Source organism: Leuciscus leuciscus (genome assembly GCF_965113295.1).
Source record: "Leuciscus leuciscus genome assembly, chromosome: 5".
Lineage (NCBI taxonomy): Eukaryota > Metazoa > Chordata > Actinopteri > Cypriniformes > Leuciscidae > Leuciscus > Leuciscus leuciscus.
This window is the reverse complement of record NC_138729.1, coordinates 17,056,161-17,077,393: the sequence shown is the minus strand read 5'-3', so window position 1 is coordinate 17,077,393 and position 21,233 is coordinate 17,056,161. Positions and strand designations below refer to the sequence as shown.

The following is a 21,233-nucleotide window of genomic DNA, read 5'->3' as shown; positions in this document are numbered from 1 at the left end:
TAGCATTACATTATATGATCATTATACACGCTCTTATTCATGCACATGCTTTTTAAAGGACAAGTTCGGTATTTTACACTTAAAGCCCTGTTTACAGATCGTATCTGATGAAATGGAACGGTTAAGATTAAAATTTGGACACATGCTCCTGTCCCGAGAATTTTAGGTTTATTTCGCTTTTGTGGACCTATTTTGCCAAACGCGTCACACCCGTGATTCTTCCGTTGAGAGCTTGAATAATAGACACTCCAGCCCAGTTGGTGGCGATATAAAACCTAAAATTCTCGGGACAGCAGCATGTGTCCAAATTTTAATCTTAACCGTTGTATTTCATCAGATACGATCTGTAAACAGGGCTTTAAGTGTAAAATACCGAACTTGTCCTCTTTTTAAGCATTCAAGCATGACAAGACAAAAGAGAATGTCCTGTCTGTGTGACACGCACCAGAATTGAGTTCTCTTTCATGCTTGAACGAACAATAACACGCAGTATTATGCCAAAATGCCTGTTATGTTGAGCAGTCTTAAATTAGTTAATGTCTTAAATTAAATTTAAGAGTTGTGAGAAAATGAGATAAGCGTGACAGCGCGGCAGATCTTAAAGTCACAGCAGCCTAATAAACCAGTTGCTGTGATGTCTGTCATTATGTTAATCAAAGAACAAAGGTAACAGAAAATTTTAGCTTTATTAAGGATTAATCTATACTTAATTTATTATTCATGCAGTGCCACAGGTAAATTTATTATAATGGGTTTATGAGTTCACTTAAATTAAAAGTTGTTTTTTAAAGCCTAATAAATGTTGAAAATCGGTGATACTGGCCTTCATTCATTTCAAATATTTCAAATATTCTATCTTTAAGTTGTTTCTACATTCATTTTGGGAGTAACTGTGAAATTAGTACAGTATAAAAATATTAAAAACTCAGGAAAAAATTGCGATTAATTAGTGTGTTTTTTTAATCGACAGCACTATTAGTAATACATTATTAAAAATCAAAAACTGTATCTCTTAATATTATTTAATGGACCTGAGCTAACATGAACTAACAAATGTATTGCTTATTATTAGTTAATGTTAGTTAATGCATTAAGCAGCGTTAACTAATGAGTCCTTGTTGTAAAATGTAACCCTTTTTATTATGTCCAAAAACTGAAGTTAAACCAAAATTACAAACTGGTTCTTTATATTGCTTATCAGACATATAAACAAGCCCAGTCCTTTTAGACTATTAAAAACTTGTTTTACTATAAAAAATAATAATAATACTTTGTCTGGTCTGTTCAGACAAGGTTTTGGAGCAAGATGAATCTTGCTTTGAAGTGAAGTTTGTGAGATATACTTTGAATGGACTTCACAGGATGTTGTGACAGATATCTGTCTGTACTGGTTTCATTTCTGAGGAGTAGATTTAGATCACTCCTCTGCTCGTGGAAAGATAGCTACTGACAGAGTAACTCAGCAAGCCAATATTTCAGCAATTAAGATCTCTTTGTTCCTATAGTTTCTTCTGTCAATACAAAAGAAGCTTGCACATATGTCCAGAGTGCTACATCCGTTTGCACCACTGGAGTTTTCCAATTGTGCTTTTGTATAAAACAGCAGCATATGGGAGTCGGACAAAGCGTTATTGGATCTGATTTCAATGGCAGATCTTTCCATACCCGTGCTTGTGTTACCTCTTTTAGACATCATAAAGGGATAGAGAAATGATTGTTCTGTGACCACAAGCTTTCCATGTGACACATGCGCATCATCTCATTTGTCCGTTACTGTCTTATTATTTTAGCTATTTTTGAGTCAGGGGCTGTGGGACTCCCTCAGCCCTGACCCACAAGGCCGCAGGTTAAGAGGTCCATTCCTGGATGCTGTATGTCCATAGCCATCAGGGGGCTAATATCAAAACCAGACAGGAGTCGAGGCCCACCATCAATGTGCTCCTATTTGACCTCCAGATCAAATGTGAGTCAACCGGGTTCACTCTTTTGGCTTTAACCTTGTAACATTGTTTCTTAAAGGGATAGTTCACTTTGAAATAAATTTTTGGTATGTTTTAGCTTACCTCAAGGGCATCCAAGATGTAGGTGTCTTTTTTTCCGCAGTAGTTTCAATTTTTATATTTTTAGGTCAAACCGTTCTTGTCTGTCAGTCATATAATGCAGGTCTATGGTCACGGTCTCAAAACACATGCACAGAGTCCAAATTAAAACAATTCCCCGTCGTCCAAATTAAACAATTCCCCATCGTAAGTACACATTGATGGCCTAAGACACGAAACGAGCGGTTTGTGTGAGAATACGAACAGTATTTATATCGTTTTTACCACTTATACGCAGCCATGTCGAAGTGCTCTGATCTGACGTGTGCGCAGACTGGTGCATAGACATATACACACTAGATGTCGCCTTGTCTACGGCAGTTCATTGAACGAATGTCTTTAAGGCGACATCTAGTGTATATATCTATGCACCAGTCTGCGTACACGTCAGATCAGATCACTTCGACATGGCTGCGTATAAGTGGTAAAAACGATATAAATACTGTTCGTTTTCTCACACAAACCGCTCGTTTCATGTCTTAGGCCATCAATGTGTACTTACGATGGGGAATTGTTTAATTTGGACGACGGGGAATTGTTTTAATTTGGACTCTGTGCATGTGTTTTGAGACCGTGACCATAGACCTGCATTATGACTGACAGACAAGAACGGTTTGACCTAAAAATATAAAAATTGAAACTACTGCGGAAAAAAAGACACCTACATCTTGGATGCCCTTGAGGTAAGCTAAAACATACCAAAAATTAATTTCAAAGTGAACTATCCCTTTAATATAGAAATCAATTGCTTTTTAGTGTGGAGTATTAGTGTTTTGATCATTTGAACATCGATTCAAGTGAAAAAAGGATCAATGATGCAATTTTTTTGTCCTATCAATTAGTAAAAAAAAAAAAAAAGTGAGTAGCTTTGCATATATATATATATATATATATATATATATACATACATACAATTTTAATGCTATTTGTTAAATAATAATTCATATTTATAATATATATATAAAAAAAAAATTATATATTGCTTAAAGGTATAGCGGAGGATGTTTTACTTCCTGGTGGGTAGTCTAAACTATTGGTCCTCCTAATTGTCAATCATTCTGGTGAATCAATCAAACTTTTCAAAAAGTGGAGAGGTCGGGTCTTATCTAAAATTTGGAAAGATCCCCCGCTATACCTTTAAGATGTGTACACTCGTGTATTCAATGTATAAGGGATGGTTTTCAAGGTTTTCTTTCCTTGCTTTATTGCTTGCTTTTGTCATTAAATTGAAACTTTCTTGTAAATGGTATAAAAAAAAATCAAAACCATGTAAAACCAACATGAATACAAAGTGTACAAATACATGAAGTACAAATGGAACTTGGCACGTGTTTTAAACTAGATTTTTCCTTTTTTTTAATTGTGGACTGACACTGTCATTGACCCAAATGTCAGCTCTTTTAAACTTGTACTAACTGTACTAACCTTTGCCCTGGTTGAAAAATTCCAAACAACCCTATTCTAATATTAGCAAATCATGTCATTCAAGGACATGCTTGTCCACTCATCCACAAAACTGATAAAAACATGTTTTTTGTACTGGAACTGATGCTACAATCAAATGAATGATACACATACATGCTACTCTATGTTTGCTCAGCTGAAGGTGTGAGAGTGGGAGGAGAGGTGAGATGGAGACAGAGGAGACGGAAGGACGCACTTTAGTGCAGGTGATCAGTGAGAAGTACAGCCCAGAAAACTTCCCATACTGCCGTGGGCCAGGAGCTGGAGTGGTGATCCGGTCGAGTCCCCAGGGTTCACCTGTCAAAGGTCAGTTTTATTTTTGGCTTTAGGTGAAATGCTGAGCCTCCTAGTTAAAGAGGGTGTGTTAGATATGATCTGGATCCTGATACACTTGTTGTTGCACTGAAACACTGTTTTGCTAAGTTGGTGGAACTGTTGAAGGGCACATGTTGTTATCATTATGGTAATGTATTCTAGGGCCAAAAACTAAAGGTTATATCAAAGATATGAAGTTAATCCTGTAAATAAATAATGTTTAAATAAATATAAAATGTTTGTATCTTCAAACTTTAATGAGTTTTAATCATTTAATTACATTAAACTGGTATTTAAAATGCCATTTATATCTCTCTCTGTGTGTGTGTGTGTGTGTGTGTGTGTGTGTGTGTGTGTGTGTGTGTGTGTGTGTGTGTGTGTGTGTGTGTGTGTGTGTGTGTGTGTGTGTGCGCGCGCGCGCGCGTGCGTGCGTGCGTGCGTGCGTGCGTGTGTGTGTGCGTGCGTGTGTATTAGATCGTCTAAATCTGCCCAGCATCCTAGTTCTGGATGGTTGTGGAATTACAGAAGCTGGAGATGAAGAGGAGGTGGCCACTTTCTGTGCTCACGTGGTTGAGCTAGACCTCTCTCACAACCATTTTAAAGACTGGGGAGAGGTGAGAAAAAGGTGTTTGTGTCACAAGTTTTGTCTCTGGTGTATTTACATTTGTGTATATAGCACAAAGAATGTTCCCATTCGATGTCACAATAAGATATAGGTAACACTTACTGTGAGATTCAATAATATTCAATTCATTAACATTACCTAATGCATAAGGTATCATGAACTAACAATGAACATCAACATGTAAATTTTACAAATGTGTTAGTTTATGTAGAAATGAACATTGACCAAGATTAATAAATGCTGTAAAAGTTGCATTAAATCATGTTAACATATAGAACCTTATTCTAAAGTATTACCTGATTTCACTAGTCTGATGTTGGTAGATAGTAAAATAAATGTTAAGGTACGGTCACATTTACCATTGAAAATAAACATTAAACCAATAAAATCTAGTCATTTCAATAGGAATCCGCACATTCAGGAATTTTGAATACGATTTTTTACCTCACAGATTTAGCATCGGGTTCAGGTTTTGTTTAGACAAATTCACCACGTTGACCAACAGAATACTGCTTGCTTTGAAAGTGACTTCTGTCTGAGCAGTGCTATGTGTATCACTACATTACTGATAGTGCACCTTTTTTGCTGGGCATATTTGGCTAATGTTACCGCACCTTTACTTTGACAAGTGTATTTTATGCACAGGTGAGACTGTAACATTCAACAGTATGTCTGCTACCTGACACAAGCTCGACAAGACAAACTGGTTGGGTTCAGTCAGTTGTTCATTCTTTTCTCTTTTTTCCTTTCCTCTATGTAGATAAGCAAGATCCTGTCTAACATCCCTAATCTAGACTTTCTCAATCTGAGTATGAATCCATTGAGAGGGTCGAGTCTGGAGCCTGGAACTGCTGAAGCATTCTCAGGCCTCCGCCGCCTTGTGCTCAATAACACGTATGTCACCTGGGACATGGTGCACACGCTTACACGAGAGACCCCAGAGTAAGTGTGTGTGTTGTAACATTTCAGTAGCTTGCATGTGCTGCTGCCCCCTGCAAGCTATCAATAGCTTTTTCTTACATGTCTGTGTTTTAAGTGTTTTTAAGTAATATTTTTTTTCCAAAGCATTCATTGTTAGGACAAATATGTTGTACCAAATAATTCTTGGGGCCATAATAAATTGTAATTGACAGACATTTTAAAGTAGCCATTTATAATTATATTTTTTCCAAGCAACATATAGTAGATGTTTTGCCAGTACCTGATGTTTTGGAGTGCTCTTAAAAGCATGAACTTAAATGTTTTTAAATACTATACCAAGTAGTTAAGCAGTTTTGTTAAAATATTTTTCCCAAGAAATATAAGATTATACCAAACTCAAATTTTTTGTGTTTAAATGCACTTCTTCTTTTTCTTTTTTTTCTAAGAAAATGACTTAGTAACTGCACAGAGATTATTTTTAGCATTGTGCGGCTGCCGTATCGTACTAGTTGCAGGAAGTATACACCCATCATTTTGTCATGCACTAAATCTTGTGTGTTTTCTTGTGGTTGTATGTATCTAGGCTGGAGGAGTTGTTTCTGTGTCTGAACGAGTATGAGAGCGTGAGTGTGTCATCTATATCGTACCCATCCCTGCGCCTGCTGCATATCACAGATAACCAGCTGCAGGAATGGGTGGAGGTTCGTAAGCTGGGCCTCATATATCCGGGCCTGGTGTCTCTTATCCTGGCAAACAACTCTCTCTCGTCTATCCACGAGCCTGAGGACTCCCTACATAGACTCTTCCCCAACCTGCGCAGCATAAACCTACACAACTCAGGTGCATAAACACCATCTCTGTAGACAGAAAATCAGAAAGGGGGGGACAATCATTTTCCTTATTTAAGGAATTATATAAATATAGGATGTAAAAGAATGTATGGGAAGAAAAGAAAAGAAAGAATACCAGTAAAAGTAAAATTAATGATGACATTAATAATAAATAAATAAATAAAAACGTACAGCCAAAAAATAGGGGTTCACATGAATTGTGCACTGTATTCCAAGTCTTCTGAAATAATGCAATTTATCTGTATGAGGAACAGACTTAAAAAGTTGTAATTCAATGAAAATCTTTCCCTCCATATATTACTATGTACCTCTCCTAAATAATCATGTAGTATATCTCAACGCTGAACTTACTTAAGCTGGTCAATGACTTTCTTCTAGAGCTGCTGTATAGCCAAAACAAACTTTATTGCTTTAATTTCCTATTATCACTGTAAAGCTGCTTTGAAACAATCTGTATTGTAAAAAGCGCTATATAAATAAAGGTGACTTGACTTGACTATTTAAGGGTTAGTTCACCCCAAACTGAAAATTCTGTCATCAATTACTCATGTCCCTAATGTCATTCCAAACTATAAGCTATTTGTTCATCTTCAAAACACAAATTATATTTTTAATGAAACATGAGATTTCTGTCCCCTTCCGTCAATTGAATGTCCATTCTACTAAAACTATGATACTTCAAAAACTTAATAAAAACAATGCACACATTATCCATATAAATCGAACACGATCATTCTATAGGATGACCAGATTTAATTTATTAGATTCATTCCAGCATAATTTATTACAGCACATCTAATATGATAAAGGGAAGCTCAAAATGTGCTTGCTTGATGTGATTTGAACTATCAAAGTTGTGTGGAGTGTCAATGGAGGGGCAGAAATTAATTTGTTTTTCGAGGATGAACAAAAGTCTTATCTGTTTGGAACGACATGTGGGTGAGTAATTGAATTAAAAAAAAAAATTGGTGAACTAACCCTATAGATTATTAGCTAATATGTTGTTTTTGTGTTATTTTAGGTCTAAGTCGCTGGCAGGACATCGAGAAACTGAATTTCTTACCAAAGCTTCAAGAGGTCAGAGTGATGGGTATTCCTTTACTGCAGCCCTACACCGATCAGGAGAGACGTTGTCTTATGGTAGCACAGTGAGTAAACGTACACAAAAGTAGCACTTTTGCAATTGTTAACAATTGTTAGATATGATTACAAAAATCAGTGAGTGCACCAATAAGGAATTATAAATGTCCATGCATTCATGCACTCCCTCACATACACACACAAACTTGTCCTTCTGCTGTGTTTTGTAAGGTTGCCTAATGTGACTGTACTGAACAGCAGTGTTGTCACTGATGGAGAAAGAGAGGATGCAGAACGCTTTTTCATCCGCTACCATCAGGACTGCCCTGAGGATGAGCTACCACAGAGGTAACCCCACACACACCCTTTATACACCACCACACTCAATAAACTAAAACTCTTTCAATCTCTTTCTCTTTAAAGAACTATACACAGTAGATCCTAGAAAATGACTGGTGCCTGTGTCATGGAAATATATACAATTTAACCAGTCTATAAAACAAGCCTAAATAAATAGCTTATTTTTATTCCTTCATAACTGCAAACCCAAGTCTTATCTGTGACTCATGTTATCCATTTTTCCACAGTGTAATATGTTGATGGGGAACATGTATTTTTCATGTATCACATGTATCACATCTGACTAGCCCTATGGTTACTTTCTGCAGTTGTAGTCATTCCCAAATCAGTATCTTTTAATTTTTGAATATCCGCAAAATAGGTCTATATAGAAACAGAGGGTCCTACAGAAATGGACAATTTTACAAGGGTGTAAAGTCCCGTTGAAACAGAAGTAGCTCAACTTTTGAGTCGTAAAGTACATCCTAGTAAAACAGATTATAGAGAAAAAAATGTAATGTTGGGTAGAGGCAGATCAGCTGAATGCTAATTAAATTCTATTAAATTCTAAATAATGGGCTGAATACCGGTAAGTGTTTTTCCGTAATTTTGGTTCTCTTACAAGTCGTTCCTCAAACACTGAAGGTTAGTTTAGTCCTTGCAGTTTTTTATTTGTCAGTATTGCTTATTCAGTTGAAAGTGGTAAAAGTAGTTAAAGTGGCTTTAGTTGACAAAAACTTTTTCTTTTCTTTTTTCTTTTTTTTGCTTCAATGTAATAAAATCTTAACAATTGGAGAGAGCAGCCACCTCTTTCCGGCTTAGCAAAAATAGCCTCCCTCTCTCTCTCTCTCTCTCTGGCCATGTCTTAAGTATCATGGTGGCCATCCACTATTTTCAAACCTGTTTTCCTGCCACTTCTTTTTCTTTAGTTTGGTGCCTCCAGTTATCCAGGTGACATTTAACTCTCCCATCCCTTATGTCTTACTGCCTCCCCCCTTTCCTCATTGATTCAGTTTTTTTGGGGGGACTTTTAGGGAACATTTTGGTGGGCCTTTCGAGGGATATTTTGGAGGGTCTTTGCAGGTCAAAGACATGGAAAATGGATCACCCACGTTCTTTTGCACACCCCATTCCACTTAACCTGAGAGAGTGTACGGAGGACTTTTTCAGTGACTACGGCAAGCCCCAGCTTCCAGCAGGGGATTCTAACCTTTGGGACACAATGTGTCCACTCTCTCCCTCCTCAAAGACGCCTTTGTACTGGAATACTCCAATCAGAAAATCGATACACAAGGTGGCAGCTTTATTCGTTCTTCCCCTCCTTACATCCCCCTCTCTACCTCCCTGTTCTTCTCTCCTGCCCCTTTTCATTTGCTTTAGAGGGGATTGAATTAGCTGTAGGATTTTTTCGAAAGGGGATGGAATGACGTTCCTGACTCAGTCTCTCCTATTTTTCCGTTGAGCGATGGAGACGCTGTTTCCTTTGTTCTGGAATGTTCTGGAATGGCTCTGAGACCTAGTGTCTAAACAGTTATGACACAGAACTTCCCGCTCTAGCTTAGGGATGTCACAATTAATTTTTTACTGTGCGATTATTGCCTGATAAAAGATCACGATTTCTACAATTATTGCAAATTTACCTTTTATACAACAATAAAAACACCCACAAAAATATCACAATTTTATTTCAGCATTTGTTAGGATATGCACTTAAGATCTACATTGCTACTTCGAACTGAAAACAAGTTGAAAACAAATACTTGTATTATAATTTTTTTTTTTTTTTTTGTTGAACACAAAAGAAGATATTTAAAAAAAATGTGGTAACCAGACAGTTGACGGTAGTCATTGACTTCCATAGTATATATTTTTTTCTACTATGGAAGTCAATGGCTATCAACTGTTTGATTACCAGCATTCTTTAAAATATCTTCTTTTGTGTTCAACAGAAGAAAGAAACTCATACAGGTTTTGAACAACTTGAGGGTGAGTAAGTGATGAAAACATTTTTGGGTGAACTATCCCTTTAAGTAAAAATAGAATGAATAAATAATAGAATATGTATATTTATTAAAAAGCTCCTCTCTAGAGTTAATTTCCCCTGGGAAGTAACATGTTTACGGACACTGCGTGGCTTCCCTGAGGTGAAAAGCGTTGCATCTTTCACATACCTTCTGATGTTTATTTCGAGCTATAACTAGTAGTAAAGCAGGAGAGATGATCGGTTCACATGCGCTCCGTTTTGCCACATTAAAGAGCATCAAAATAGCTTTATTATTTGAATTTTGTGATAAAAAATACAGAATTTGAAAGCTGAGACCTTGTTTTTATCAAAATAACAACGCTTATTGCGATTAGTGGACAGGAGGCGTGCTACAAATAAGGTAAATAATATTTTCAATGTTTGTAAAATTATTACCTTTATCTGGGCGTGAATCTCTGAAAGGTGGTGATCCTTTAGTTGCTGTAACAGATTAGATGGGTTTGTCGCATTTGCTGAAACATTTTTTTCATCTGCATGTTTTGCATATTGTATACCTGTCTTCAACCACTCCTGAATAATTTTAGATTGTCAAAATGCTCCCAAATAGTTTATTTAATTTGCTTCTTTGGTGGATACAATTTAGGGAGATGTTTTCATTTTGAGAATTTCACATGTGCTGAAAGCTCATGCTATGCACGTGCCCCACCTTACCAAAACAATCACATATAGTGAACTCAGCTAATAGTCTCACAGAGCATCCAGGCACACGCAAGTAGTTGATCCCAGTTTGAAAACCCATTTTCATAGGGTTCATACAAGGTGCTTGAAGTATTTGAATTAGATTTTTTTTAAGTCCTGGAATACCCTTGAAAACAGACATATTTATGAAAAGGTACTTGAAAAGTGCTTGATTTATTGAAAGACAATATATATTCAATATATGTTAGATTTCTCATGGCTATGAACATGATATTGCTCATATATTTGATGCAGCTTTTTATTCTTCAGGTCAGTCATATATTCATGGAATAAAATCAGTTTGAATGAGGAAAGTGATATCTTTGTCATACTATCCTTTCAATGGTTAAGGGGATTTCCCATTACTGGGACAGCGCTGGTCAATGGAATGATCTTGTTGAAGGGAAGCGTCAGATTCAGCTTCACCCAGGATCCGTTTTGCTTGTCAGTTGCCCCTTATAAAGTGTTGTTCAAAGTTGAAGTAATTCCCTCTCTTACATCCTTGCTTCCTTCCAGAATGAATCAGCAGTTTTCTAATAAAGGGTCTTCTAATTCATTCTTAAAGTCAGTCCCTTGCCCCCACCTACTGGTGTAACTTGCACTGAAGTTGTTGATAAATCCCCATCATCAACACAAAGTACAGCAACAACATTTTAATATAAAATATTATTTATTGAACAATAATAGCCATTATAAACTTTGTATTTAATATATATCATTAAACGAGTTGTAAGCTGAATTGTGAATACCTTATATCTGTAATTTGAGTTATAAAAAAACAACTCCTTAAAAAAGTAAAATATTTTACTATCATTAGATTGCAACATAATTACTTTTAATTAGTTACACTGAAATGCTTTACATTTAACAAATGAAATCCTTTGTTTTATTCTGTTATTACATCATTAATAAGAATCGTATAAGAAGTGTATGCCCTCTTTCTATTTGCTATGCACTGAAAGTTCAAGGGCTTTGGATTCCCATTCTTAAAGTTGCCACAGTCATTCCATAATTTGCATTTACTGCACTTTATTTGTACCATTTTGTTTTATTAGTATATTTTTATTTATCTATTTACCTTAAAGATATTGTTTGATAAGTGATATATTTGATTGTAGTCCTTGAAAACAAAAAAGTGCTTGAAAGTGCTTAAAGTCCTGGAATTTCATTTTACAGTATCTGAACAAACCCTGATTTTCAAGTTTTTTCCAATTTTAACCATAACTTCCAAATTCTTACGGTTTAATAACGGTTAATCGTGAAATCAGGTAATCGCGACATCCCTACTCTAGCTATAGAAGGTCGGGAAACTGGAGATGTGGAAGCGGCCTTTCTCAGAAATAATGTCCTTTTATAATATGTCTAGTATCAGTGTCACAGCTGGTGGTTGTAGATAGGCACACAACGATGAAGATGAATGTCAAAGTAAAGACTTTAATAGATAATCCAAAAGGCAATCATTGAGCAAGGCATAAACAGCGCAACCACAATGAAACACAAACAGAACAGAACTTAAGTACACGTGATAATAAGGGAGATAATTGCTGAACATAATGAGCAACAAACGACTAACTCAGGCAGAGGGTGGTGAAACACAAAAAAGTCCAAACTAACAGAACAGTGACAATCAGATAGTAAAATTTGTTTTATGCAACCTTTGAAAATAACCCTCTCTTAAACGTGCTTATGAAATGTGCTCATGATAACGTTAAGCAGAAAAAAAGATAAAGTCGGCACACCACAGCTCCAACAAAACAGAAATTTATTGACAGACTCTCACAAAGATATCCCCAAGATTCACCTTGGTTTAGTTATATTGTGGCCATGATTGAACTAAATTAAATTAATTAGGTGAGTGAATTAGAACAATGTGGCCATGAATTAATAAGTTGTGGGATCAATATCATCCAAAAATGAAAATTCTGTCATCATTTATTCACCTTCATGTTTTTCCAAACTTGTATACGTTTCTTTCCTCAGTGGAACATCAAGGAGACGTTTAGCAGAATGTCTGAGCTGCTCTCTTCCATAAAATGAAAGCGGATTAACCTTTGTTTATTACACGGCTCTGTGGAATACTTGATTCTGATTGGTCAATCGCGCCATCCAGCGGTATGTTATTCCCAGATAACAACCGCTGAAAACAGATAACACAGGCTCATCCGGGTTACTGAAGTCAGCAGCGCTATACGCTTCCTAGGAATGTTTTTTCTTCATGGAAGTTTTGCATTTGGTGAGCTAATAAAATATTTAAACTCAGTGAAATTATTATTCTGTGTACAGTTATTTAATTATGCCATCCAGTATCGTGGACTCGCTCTCTTTTGTTTTATGCAAAAGCCAGCTGCTGCCATTTTGTGACTATTGTTTTGTACACTGTTGGATTATAAGCTACAAACAGGTACGATTTTAAAACAGTTTAATCTGAAATCAATATTTCTTATCTCTATAATTATTTATGTGGCGAAATGCTGTGTAATAAGTGGTATGACTTTACCGTATCTCTTAAATGTCCGTCTGCTCTGCAACTGCTCTCTCCGCGAAAGCTTTGCGTTTAAAGACTCAGATCAATATTTTGTGTCTAATTATTTACTTGTGTGGCAAGTAGCCCTGTAATAAGCGGGATAATGTACATCCAGCCAGTTGTTATCTCAGAATAATCAGGGTGATGAGAACCCCGTACATTATGAGTGCATTATCCCTTACTTAATCAAGAAGTCCCATGAGATTAAATCTCTTTTTCGAGAGAGACCTGGCCAAGAAGGCACACCATTAGATAACACAATTAAGATTAAACGCAAAAAAATTACAAAAATAAAATACATAGAATAAAGAATAAAGACTTATTAAATTATATTATATATTAAAATAACAAAAATGAACTGCCTTAATATAAGCATAAGAGCACAAATAAATACATTAGGGGTGTAACGATACCCTCATGTCACAATTCGATACATATCGCAATACTGAACTCACGATACGATATTATTGTGATACTCCAAGACATATGGTAAAAGGTTAACAAAAAATGACTTGATTAAAATGCTAAATTGGGTCTTATATTGGGGGTGGAAATGAATAGGCATGGACTTTGTGCTTGTAACCCAATGCACGGGACAGTGGTGACACCAGAATAAAAAATTTCATAATTCAGAAGCTAAAATTATAGAATTAATTTAGACAAATATGATTGCACTCTGTCACTGACTAGATATATTTAAAATAATGTAGGCCAAATTTTTGGCCACAAATATTCCCCCATTGCATTATTATACATTATATCCAACATTATATAGAATAGTTAAATGTAGTACTGACACTAAAACTCAGTAAACTTGAATTGTTTCTCACACAGTCATTTTCATTTTGGGGTGAAATATACACAATAAAGATTGTCACCATCCACGATATATATTGTTGCATTTTTGTATTGCGATATATTGTTACACAATATATTGTTACAGCCCTAGAATACATCGAACAAAATGCAGCACATGAATAGCAATTACACTCTTCAGACTACACTCTGTAGTGCATCCTGATGGTTATTCAATGACCAGGGCGGTAAATAAGCATGAATCTTTATACCAATTACGATAAAAAAAAATCCCAACCTAAGCTTCAGCATCTTCAGTAAGTGTACAATGTGTACTCTAAAAGAGATTGAGCCTTCTTTTTCAATTGTTGAATACCAGCAATATCTGAGTTCTGGGAGTGAGCTATTTAAAGGTGCTCTAAGCGATGTTGGGTGAAGTCACTGCTTGTTGACGTTCAAAGTATTGTCAAACAAAACGGAGGCAAGCACGACCCTCCCTCCTCCTCATCCCGTCCCCTCCCCCTCCCTTCCGTGCTTCCTGACAGTCATGAACCATTTAGAAAAACCAAACTGGATTTACCCACCTGTCCAGCAAAAACAGAGCCACCTGAATGTCGGATTGGAAGCCCTTCTGCCGGCGGAGTTCTCGCCACCTTTTGAACGCTTTTCCGATGTAAATTCGGGACTTCACATGTTCCTTCTCCTTTTCCCTCTTCTTTGTTATTTGTTCATCGGAACGTCATCTCTCGTGTGTCAGCCATATCAAAATTCTCAAGAATATACATTTTTAACGTTAGTCGTTGTCGTCGTCTAGGACATCTCTCCTCTAGCTAACTTCCCTCTTCATGCTTCTCTCTCCTCCACTCCCCACACACCCCCCTTCTTTTGCACACGCACTAACCCCCCAACCCCCACCCCCAAATCATTCTTGTCGGTTATTGGCTAGAACACTCTTTGTTATGTTTTGTGGTCCAGGCTGGGCCAGTTTGTTTTTCTTGCCGTTTGTGGAGCCTGGGCTGTCTACAGAGATCGCGTTTTTTTTTTTACAGTGTTTTCAGGGGACAGGCAGCTAGTGGATGGTGAAGAGATGTTTGCTGTATGTGACAAAAAATGTTTTGGCCTAAAAAACGTGTGAGCACCTATAAAATTGCATACATTTTTCTAAGAGTTTTCTTAGCATTAAGGACCAACTTAAGCTCATATAATAAAATTGCAGCTGGAGCTCATCAACAGCCTGACTTAGTGAAGATGCAACTGAGTAGATTACAGTATCATCTACATAAAGATGAATTTGAGCTGTAGGCATGTCCTTACCAATGTTATTTATAAAAACAGATAATAGAACAGGAGCTAAAATGTTTACCTTGGGGGACTCCCTTAGAGATTTCCAAAGAACTTGACTTATATCCATCTCTGTATATACTGTATATATATATATATATATATACTGTATATGTGTGTGTGTGTGTGTGTGTGTGTGTATATATATATATATATATATATATATATATATATATATATTGATTGACAACTGTGTGCACATGGGAAACGTGGTTTTGGAACATTTCCCATGTGAAATCTAAGTGATTACGTGTGAATCATGTAGTGATGTTTTCCACATGTGAAATTCATGTGGGTTTTTTTTGTTTTTTGTAAGGGTATATTTATTGTTTGAAAGAAGAAAGAAAATCATAAGTGTTTCAAAAGACGTAAGAAACATTTAATGAAAAAGTTAACTATTCCTTTACAAGTCACTTTTTAATTTGTTTCTTCTTGTGCCCCCCGGGACCACTTCTTCAGAGACTTTCTTTCCAACTCCTATGTAAACTAAAACCAAGGTACCCTGAACCTAATTTCTGACCTCCTCACACCATCCACTTCCTCTCTCTTTCTTTTTCTCTGTCCCTTTCTGTCTGTTTCTCTGGAGGGAAAACCATTTTCCCAGAGGGATGAGGTTGAGATGAGAGTTGGCACTAGAGGGTGAAAGGGCAGGTGCAGAATTAGATGGCAAAGTCTAGATATGGGTTAAGGTTGCCCCCTTTTTGAACCCAGCCTGCTCTTGCCCCCACCCCTTGGGTGCAGATCAGAGCTTAGGCTATGTTACCGACTTTGTGATAAAACTCTGAAAGAGGGCAAAGATCTGAGAAATAATGAAAGAAATGGACAGAAAGAAATTATGCCTCTCTGACCTCAAACACACCTTTAGACTGGGCCCTCTTTGAATACATGAGACGTAACCAATGCAAAGACCCATTCAGCCTAATTTATGAGACTCAAACTGTGGTAGCATAAAGTAATGGATAGAACCATTTGAGAGACTTTCAAAGTGATTTCACAGTAACCTTAGTCGCATTTACGGTTGCTTAGACATAAACTTTAGGCATAAGTAGGCATGAGACTGTTATCTTTATAACGCTGAAAAGATTTTGAGATTTGAGCGCTGGCTAGTGTAATTCAAAACCTTCAATGCTTGATTGCTCACATCTATTTCCTAGATGAGGCTTATATGCATCATTTAGTGTATACTTATGAATATCTTTCCGAAACTATTTTATAGGCACTAGAATAGCTATTTGCACTGTTAAAATGTTAAATACTTTAGCTTTAATTTAGTTGTACCAAGGCTGCCAAACAAATTGGTCCTAGTCACCCTCCCATTAGGCAACTGTGAGGTACATTATTTACATAGTAATTGGAAACACAGGAATGATAGCAGAGTGGAGGAAGCAAAGACAAGGATGAGAGGAGGAGAGTGTGAAGGAAATGAAAGGGGATATTGGTCTTACTGTCTTAGAGTAACCATAGCCTGGGACCTTGTTGACATTTTGATGGTAAATGACAACATAGGGGCCGAGAAGAGAACAAGGATGTAAGAAGGGAAATGTATAGGGAAAATCTAAGTGCATCACTCTTTACAGACAATGAGAAATTTAAGAAGATAAGTGGATGGAGTAACCAGGCTCTTTAGCATCCATCATGGTAGATGTTGATGCTAAATATGTCATGATAGAAGGATTCATAGACAACATAGACAAGTCTTGTTCCCATTTAAGGGAACAAATCCCTATTTATGTTTTAATGAATTTAAGGGTATTGGGGCGTTTACATTGAGATTGTGATAGCTCGAGGTGAAGGACCTGGGTTAATAACGCTTGGCAAATCCAACTCAAAATATTTCTTTCTTTTTTTTTACATGAACAAAATTAGACTTAAATGCATTTCAGTCTGAGTGATCAGATTGAATTTCAAATACTTTTTTCGTCACTCAGGACACAACATGTATGTAACATCATACACAATGTGCAGTAGTGTCTACAGGTATATCCAAATTAATTTAAATTCAATTTCATAATAAATCAGAGCTGTTGTCAGGAGGGACAACTGATCAAATTGTCCGGGGCTCACTGAGGCCAAATGATTGGGTTTCACTCATAAAAATCTTATCATGGAATTCTGGGAACTCTGTAAAAATATGCTGTATAGTGAATAGGAAAAAAAAATTTGAACACTAGCATATGCAAAAAATACAGTAATGACTCTTGTTTATTTTGTCTCTTATTTTGTCTTGTGTAACTTTCAGTTGGAAAAGAAAACAATGCTCTTGGTCTCATGCAACCACTTACATCATTACTAGAGCAACCCATGTAGATATTTTAGATATTGCCTACACTGTTTAGGTGTAATTGATGCAAACTGATGCAAAATGACAGTCAGTCCTAAAGACTGGATAACATAGATTCCAGTTGTTTGGGGTGTGAACAAAGCCTAAGATTTTGTATCTCTGCTGTGCCTTTCAAAGTGGCACTTACCCCAGGTTCATCCAGGGTGACTGCCACTGTAATACATGTACTGCAGTTGCTTTAGATAAAAAGCCAAATTGCTGACAAGTAAATAACGGATTAATTTCCTTGGGTCCCAGGAGATATGTGTGATGTTAAGTTGTAGATATCTAAATATTTAGCTAATGGTGATTGTGCATGTTATCTACCTGAAAACAGATCATGTTGTTTTTTAGGCCATTAACAAATGCAGTATCTACAGTAGACTCACTGTATGGCTCTACTATGAACACTGCATGGTGGCGACTGTCCGGTCCCATCTTCGAGACTGATCTAAGCACTGTTTGAGGAATCCAAGGCAGCTATGTTATCACAGCGAACACCCATTCGCCTTCATTTAAGGAGCTTAGCCACACTAAATGAGACCCTTGAGTGAGACTGTTCTTTCTCTCAGACAGAGTGGCACTTTGTATAGAGGGGGCAGTATTCCCATGGTGAAGGCAGGGAGCCACAGGCACCTACCCAGGCTCAGGCTCTGCTTTGTGGGGAGACTTTTCTGGACAGGCAGGGGAAATTACTTTGATTGGCTGTGTCGGTTACTGTAGCCCTCTAAAGCTAAAAGACTTTTTTGTGGAGATTTTATTTAATTGTCCCTGCCGATCTCCTCTTATCTTTCCCACAATCCTTCAGCAAGATGGGAAAGAAGGGAGGACAAAAAGGGGTGGTGGTGAGAACTTTCTCACAGTTTAAAAACTCAGTGTGCTGTACAAGCACACAAACAGGTATACAAATACACAACCATGTCTTCTCACAAACACACAACTCTATGGTCACTTTTTTGGTGCTTTGATATTAATTTCACCTGTAAATTGGTTTGTAGGAGGTTTCTTTCTTAAACATTTAAGTGTGATTGACATTTTTGATGAAAACAACATGTCAACATACCAGGTTTTGCAAGCATTTATCAAATACAAGTTAGCTTTACCTTTCGTAGACCATTAGCTCTGTTCCAAAACCTTGTGACTAGACTTGCAAGTCCAGGGCCTTGCAGCTGCCTTCTAAAGCAAGAAACCTTACTTTGAACTGAATAAAAAATTGGAACAATCTACATAGGTAGCATCTCATACACATTGCGTTCTAATGTAAAAGTATGATAAACTTGATCCCACAATTGATTCCAATAGTGTTAGCATATTGCTAAGCTAACTCAGTCCTGCAGCACTCTATCCACCTCTTTCCTGAACACGGAAGTCTCAGCCGACTCATAGCGGAATTATACTTTACATTTTTGGTCTCCGGTTTTTCTAGTGAAATTAGCATATTTTCTGAGCCGATAATGTAACGTTAAACCTATGAAAATGGTTTAAACAGCACATGGTTCCATAGTGCCATCCCTTTACAGTTTCGCAATGACTGTTTTTTTGTTAGTGACATACCTATCAAAGTTTAATGAGTGCATAGATTCTCTTGTCATTCTTTGGCATAAAATGCATGGCATATGGCACCATATGGACATTCTTTTCAGATTTGCATACTTCAGGAATTTCTTCTGTTTATTGCTGTTGTGGTAGCTAACAACAGCACAGCATAACCCTGCGCATATGTTTAATTAATTAAGACGCTCTTATCACCCCGTTTTAACAATAAGTTCCTATGGTGACTGGAACAAGACAGCATTCAAACGGAGGTTAGAATCGATCATGGTGGCGCTCATCGTTTACTCAGGAAAAAGGTAAACAGCAGTCGTTCTTAACACTGGTCCTGAGGACCCAACACTGCACATTTTTATTCAATATTATCATCAGTAGTAGTAAAAGTAGTATTTACAGTTTGGCCAAAACAATTTAAAACTAAGCAAAATGTTGCTGCCTACTGTCTGGAATAATAGTCTGTGTGAGTATGCCTATGGTGGTTCAAAAGGCTTTCTATGTAGGCAGTTCACTATAGGTTTTAGAACAGAGCTATTGTATATTTTCTCTATGTTTGTTTTCTTCACAGTCTTTCTGTCTTTTTAACTCAAATCCACTCAATATTTTGTTTTAACATAAATGGGTCACTGGGTGTAGCTGAAAAAATAGCATGGGCTAAACTCACATGGTTCTTTCCTCACTGCTGTCCACTCTTTTCAGGTACCACACTTTGGTAGCACGCTATGGCCGCCTAGCCCCACTTGCGGAAGTGGATTTGCGCCCTCTCTGCCATGTCCAAGTAGAGGTGCATTTCGGGGACCAGACAGAGCCCCTAGCGCTCAGATTGGATCAGACAGTGGGAGACCTAAAGAAGCAGTTGAGAGCCGTGGTCCAGCTACCTCCAAACAAGATACGTGTGTACTATATCGACCGGCAGCTTGGCTACGCATTAGAGCCTCAGGAGATGAAATATGGAGCTCGAGCACTTCATTCCTACAGTATACGAGATGGAGATGAGATCTTGGTGGTGCCTAAGACACAATGACTGAAAAGAGAGCAACAGCTGGGCACTGTTTGGGAAAAAAATTACAATGTTTTAACATTTATTGGAATACCATCTTCCAATAAAGGCAATGTGAACAGTGCACAAGTCCGCATGCCTTATATTTACAACAGAGAAAAACTGCCAATTTTTCCCAGCATCTTCAATGGTATATAAAATAGTTTTAAAAAAGAGATTTTGGATCAGGATTAAAACCCCTTTTTTAACTTCCACTGCTCTGTGGATGTATGTACAGTATGTATGCTAAAAATGTGTGGACTTAATAATTTTCATTGATGTGTGTTTATGAGACAGATTCTCAGGAATTACCCTCAACCCCATACATGCCTCTACTCTAAAGAGTATTTTACCATTTATTAAAGGTGGGGTGGGGGCGGGGTACATTGTTTTGGTAATTATGTGAGTTGGGTTTTATCTCAGCTCCTCAGCATGGATGAATATGATGGTTTGAGGTACAGGCAATCATTTTATAAGAGTGAATGTCATTAAGAATGTCAAAACTTGCCCCCTTCTTAATGTCTTAGAGACATAATGTAAAAATTAAATAAAGACAAAAAAGACAAATATCTATAAATAACATCTTTTGTTGTAGGTAACTGTCTTCCACAGTTGTTTTGACTCATTGTAAACAATCATTTTAAAATAAATCATGTTACAAAAGTTAGGCAACACTGAAATTAGACATAATGATTGCTAAATATCTATTAACACACCTTCCACTGCATCATACACATGCTGTAAAAGTCAGACTTTCTTCTCTTTTTTTATGTGATGTTACCACACAAATACGTAAAAGTGTAATTTCCTATGAAATTTCGACCAAACATCTTAAATTATAAATCATTATAAGATTACCATCATGAAACGGGGTAAGGCACGGAATACTTGTCAATAATTTATTTATTTATTTGTTAATTTTTAAAACAAAACATCTTCCATACTGCAGCTTTAAGAACCGTGATAACACAATACCAAGATACTTATATACAGTATAGTGTCGTACAGAAATAACAGTCACTGCACCTAATTTACTTGTGTTCCTACAATGACGCAGGTGTCTCCAGACATTTAAGCCATACATGCTTTTCACTCAAGACACTGCAATCTACATTTCCTAAATAAATTTAAAAAACTTGACAATGGATAGACATCTTGGCTAGACTTGAAAAATGCCAAAATTGCTGAATACAAGTTAAATATCTGTAGAATGTGAATGCTTAGAGCAGGTGAGACCTAGGGCTACCTGA

At 36.8% G+C, this 21,233-nt stretch overlaps 2 protein-coding genes across 3 annotated transcripts in view; both read left to right on the top strand.

Moving 5' to 3' along the window:
- Nucleotides 1-3,730: 3,730 nt before the first annotated feature.
- Nucleotides 3,731-19,968, top strand: tbcelb (tubulin folding cofactor E-like b; the record flags this gene model as incomplete). The annotated part of the gene is made up of 7 exons (XM_082171717.1): nt 3,731-3,869; nt 4,353-4,492; nt 5,264-5,445; nt 6,008-6,264; nt 7,297-7,423; nt 7,587-7,703; nt 19,644-19,968. 7 exons carry the CDS (start codon nt 3,731-3,733, stop codon nt 19,966-19,968), a joined length of 1,287 nt encoding a protein of 428 aa, XP_082027843.1.
- tecta (tectorin alpha) overlaps nt 7,404-21,233 on the top strand; it is a 44,011-nt gene continuing 30,181 nt past the window's right edge. For both annotated transcript variants that reach the window (XR_014206390.1, XM_082171367.1), the window contains exons 1-2: nt 7,404-7,423; nt 7,587-7,703. The gene's annotated coding sequence lies outside the window, so the exon portion shown is untranslated. The remainder of the gene's footprint in view (nt 7,424-7,586; nt 7,704-21,233) is intronic.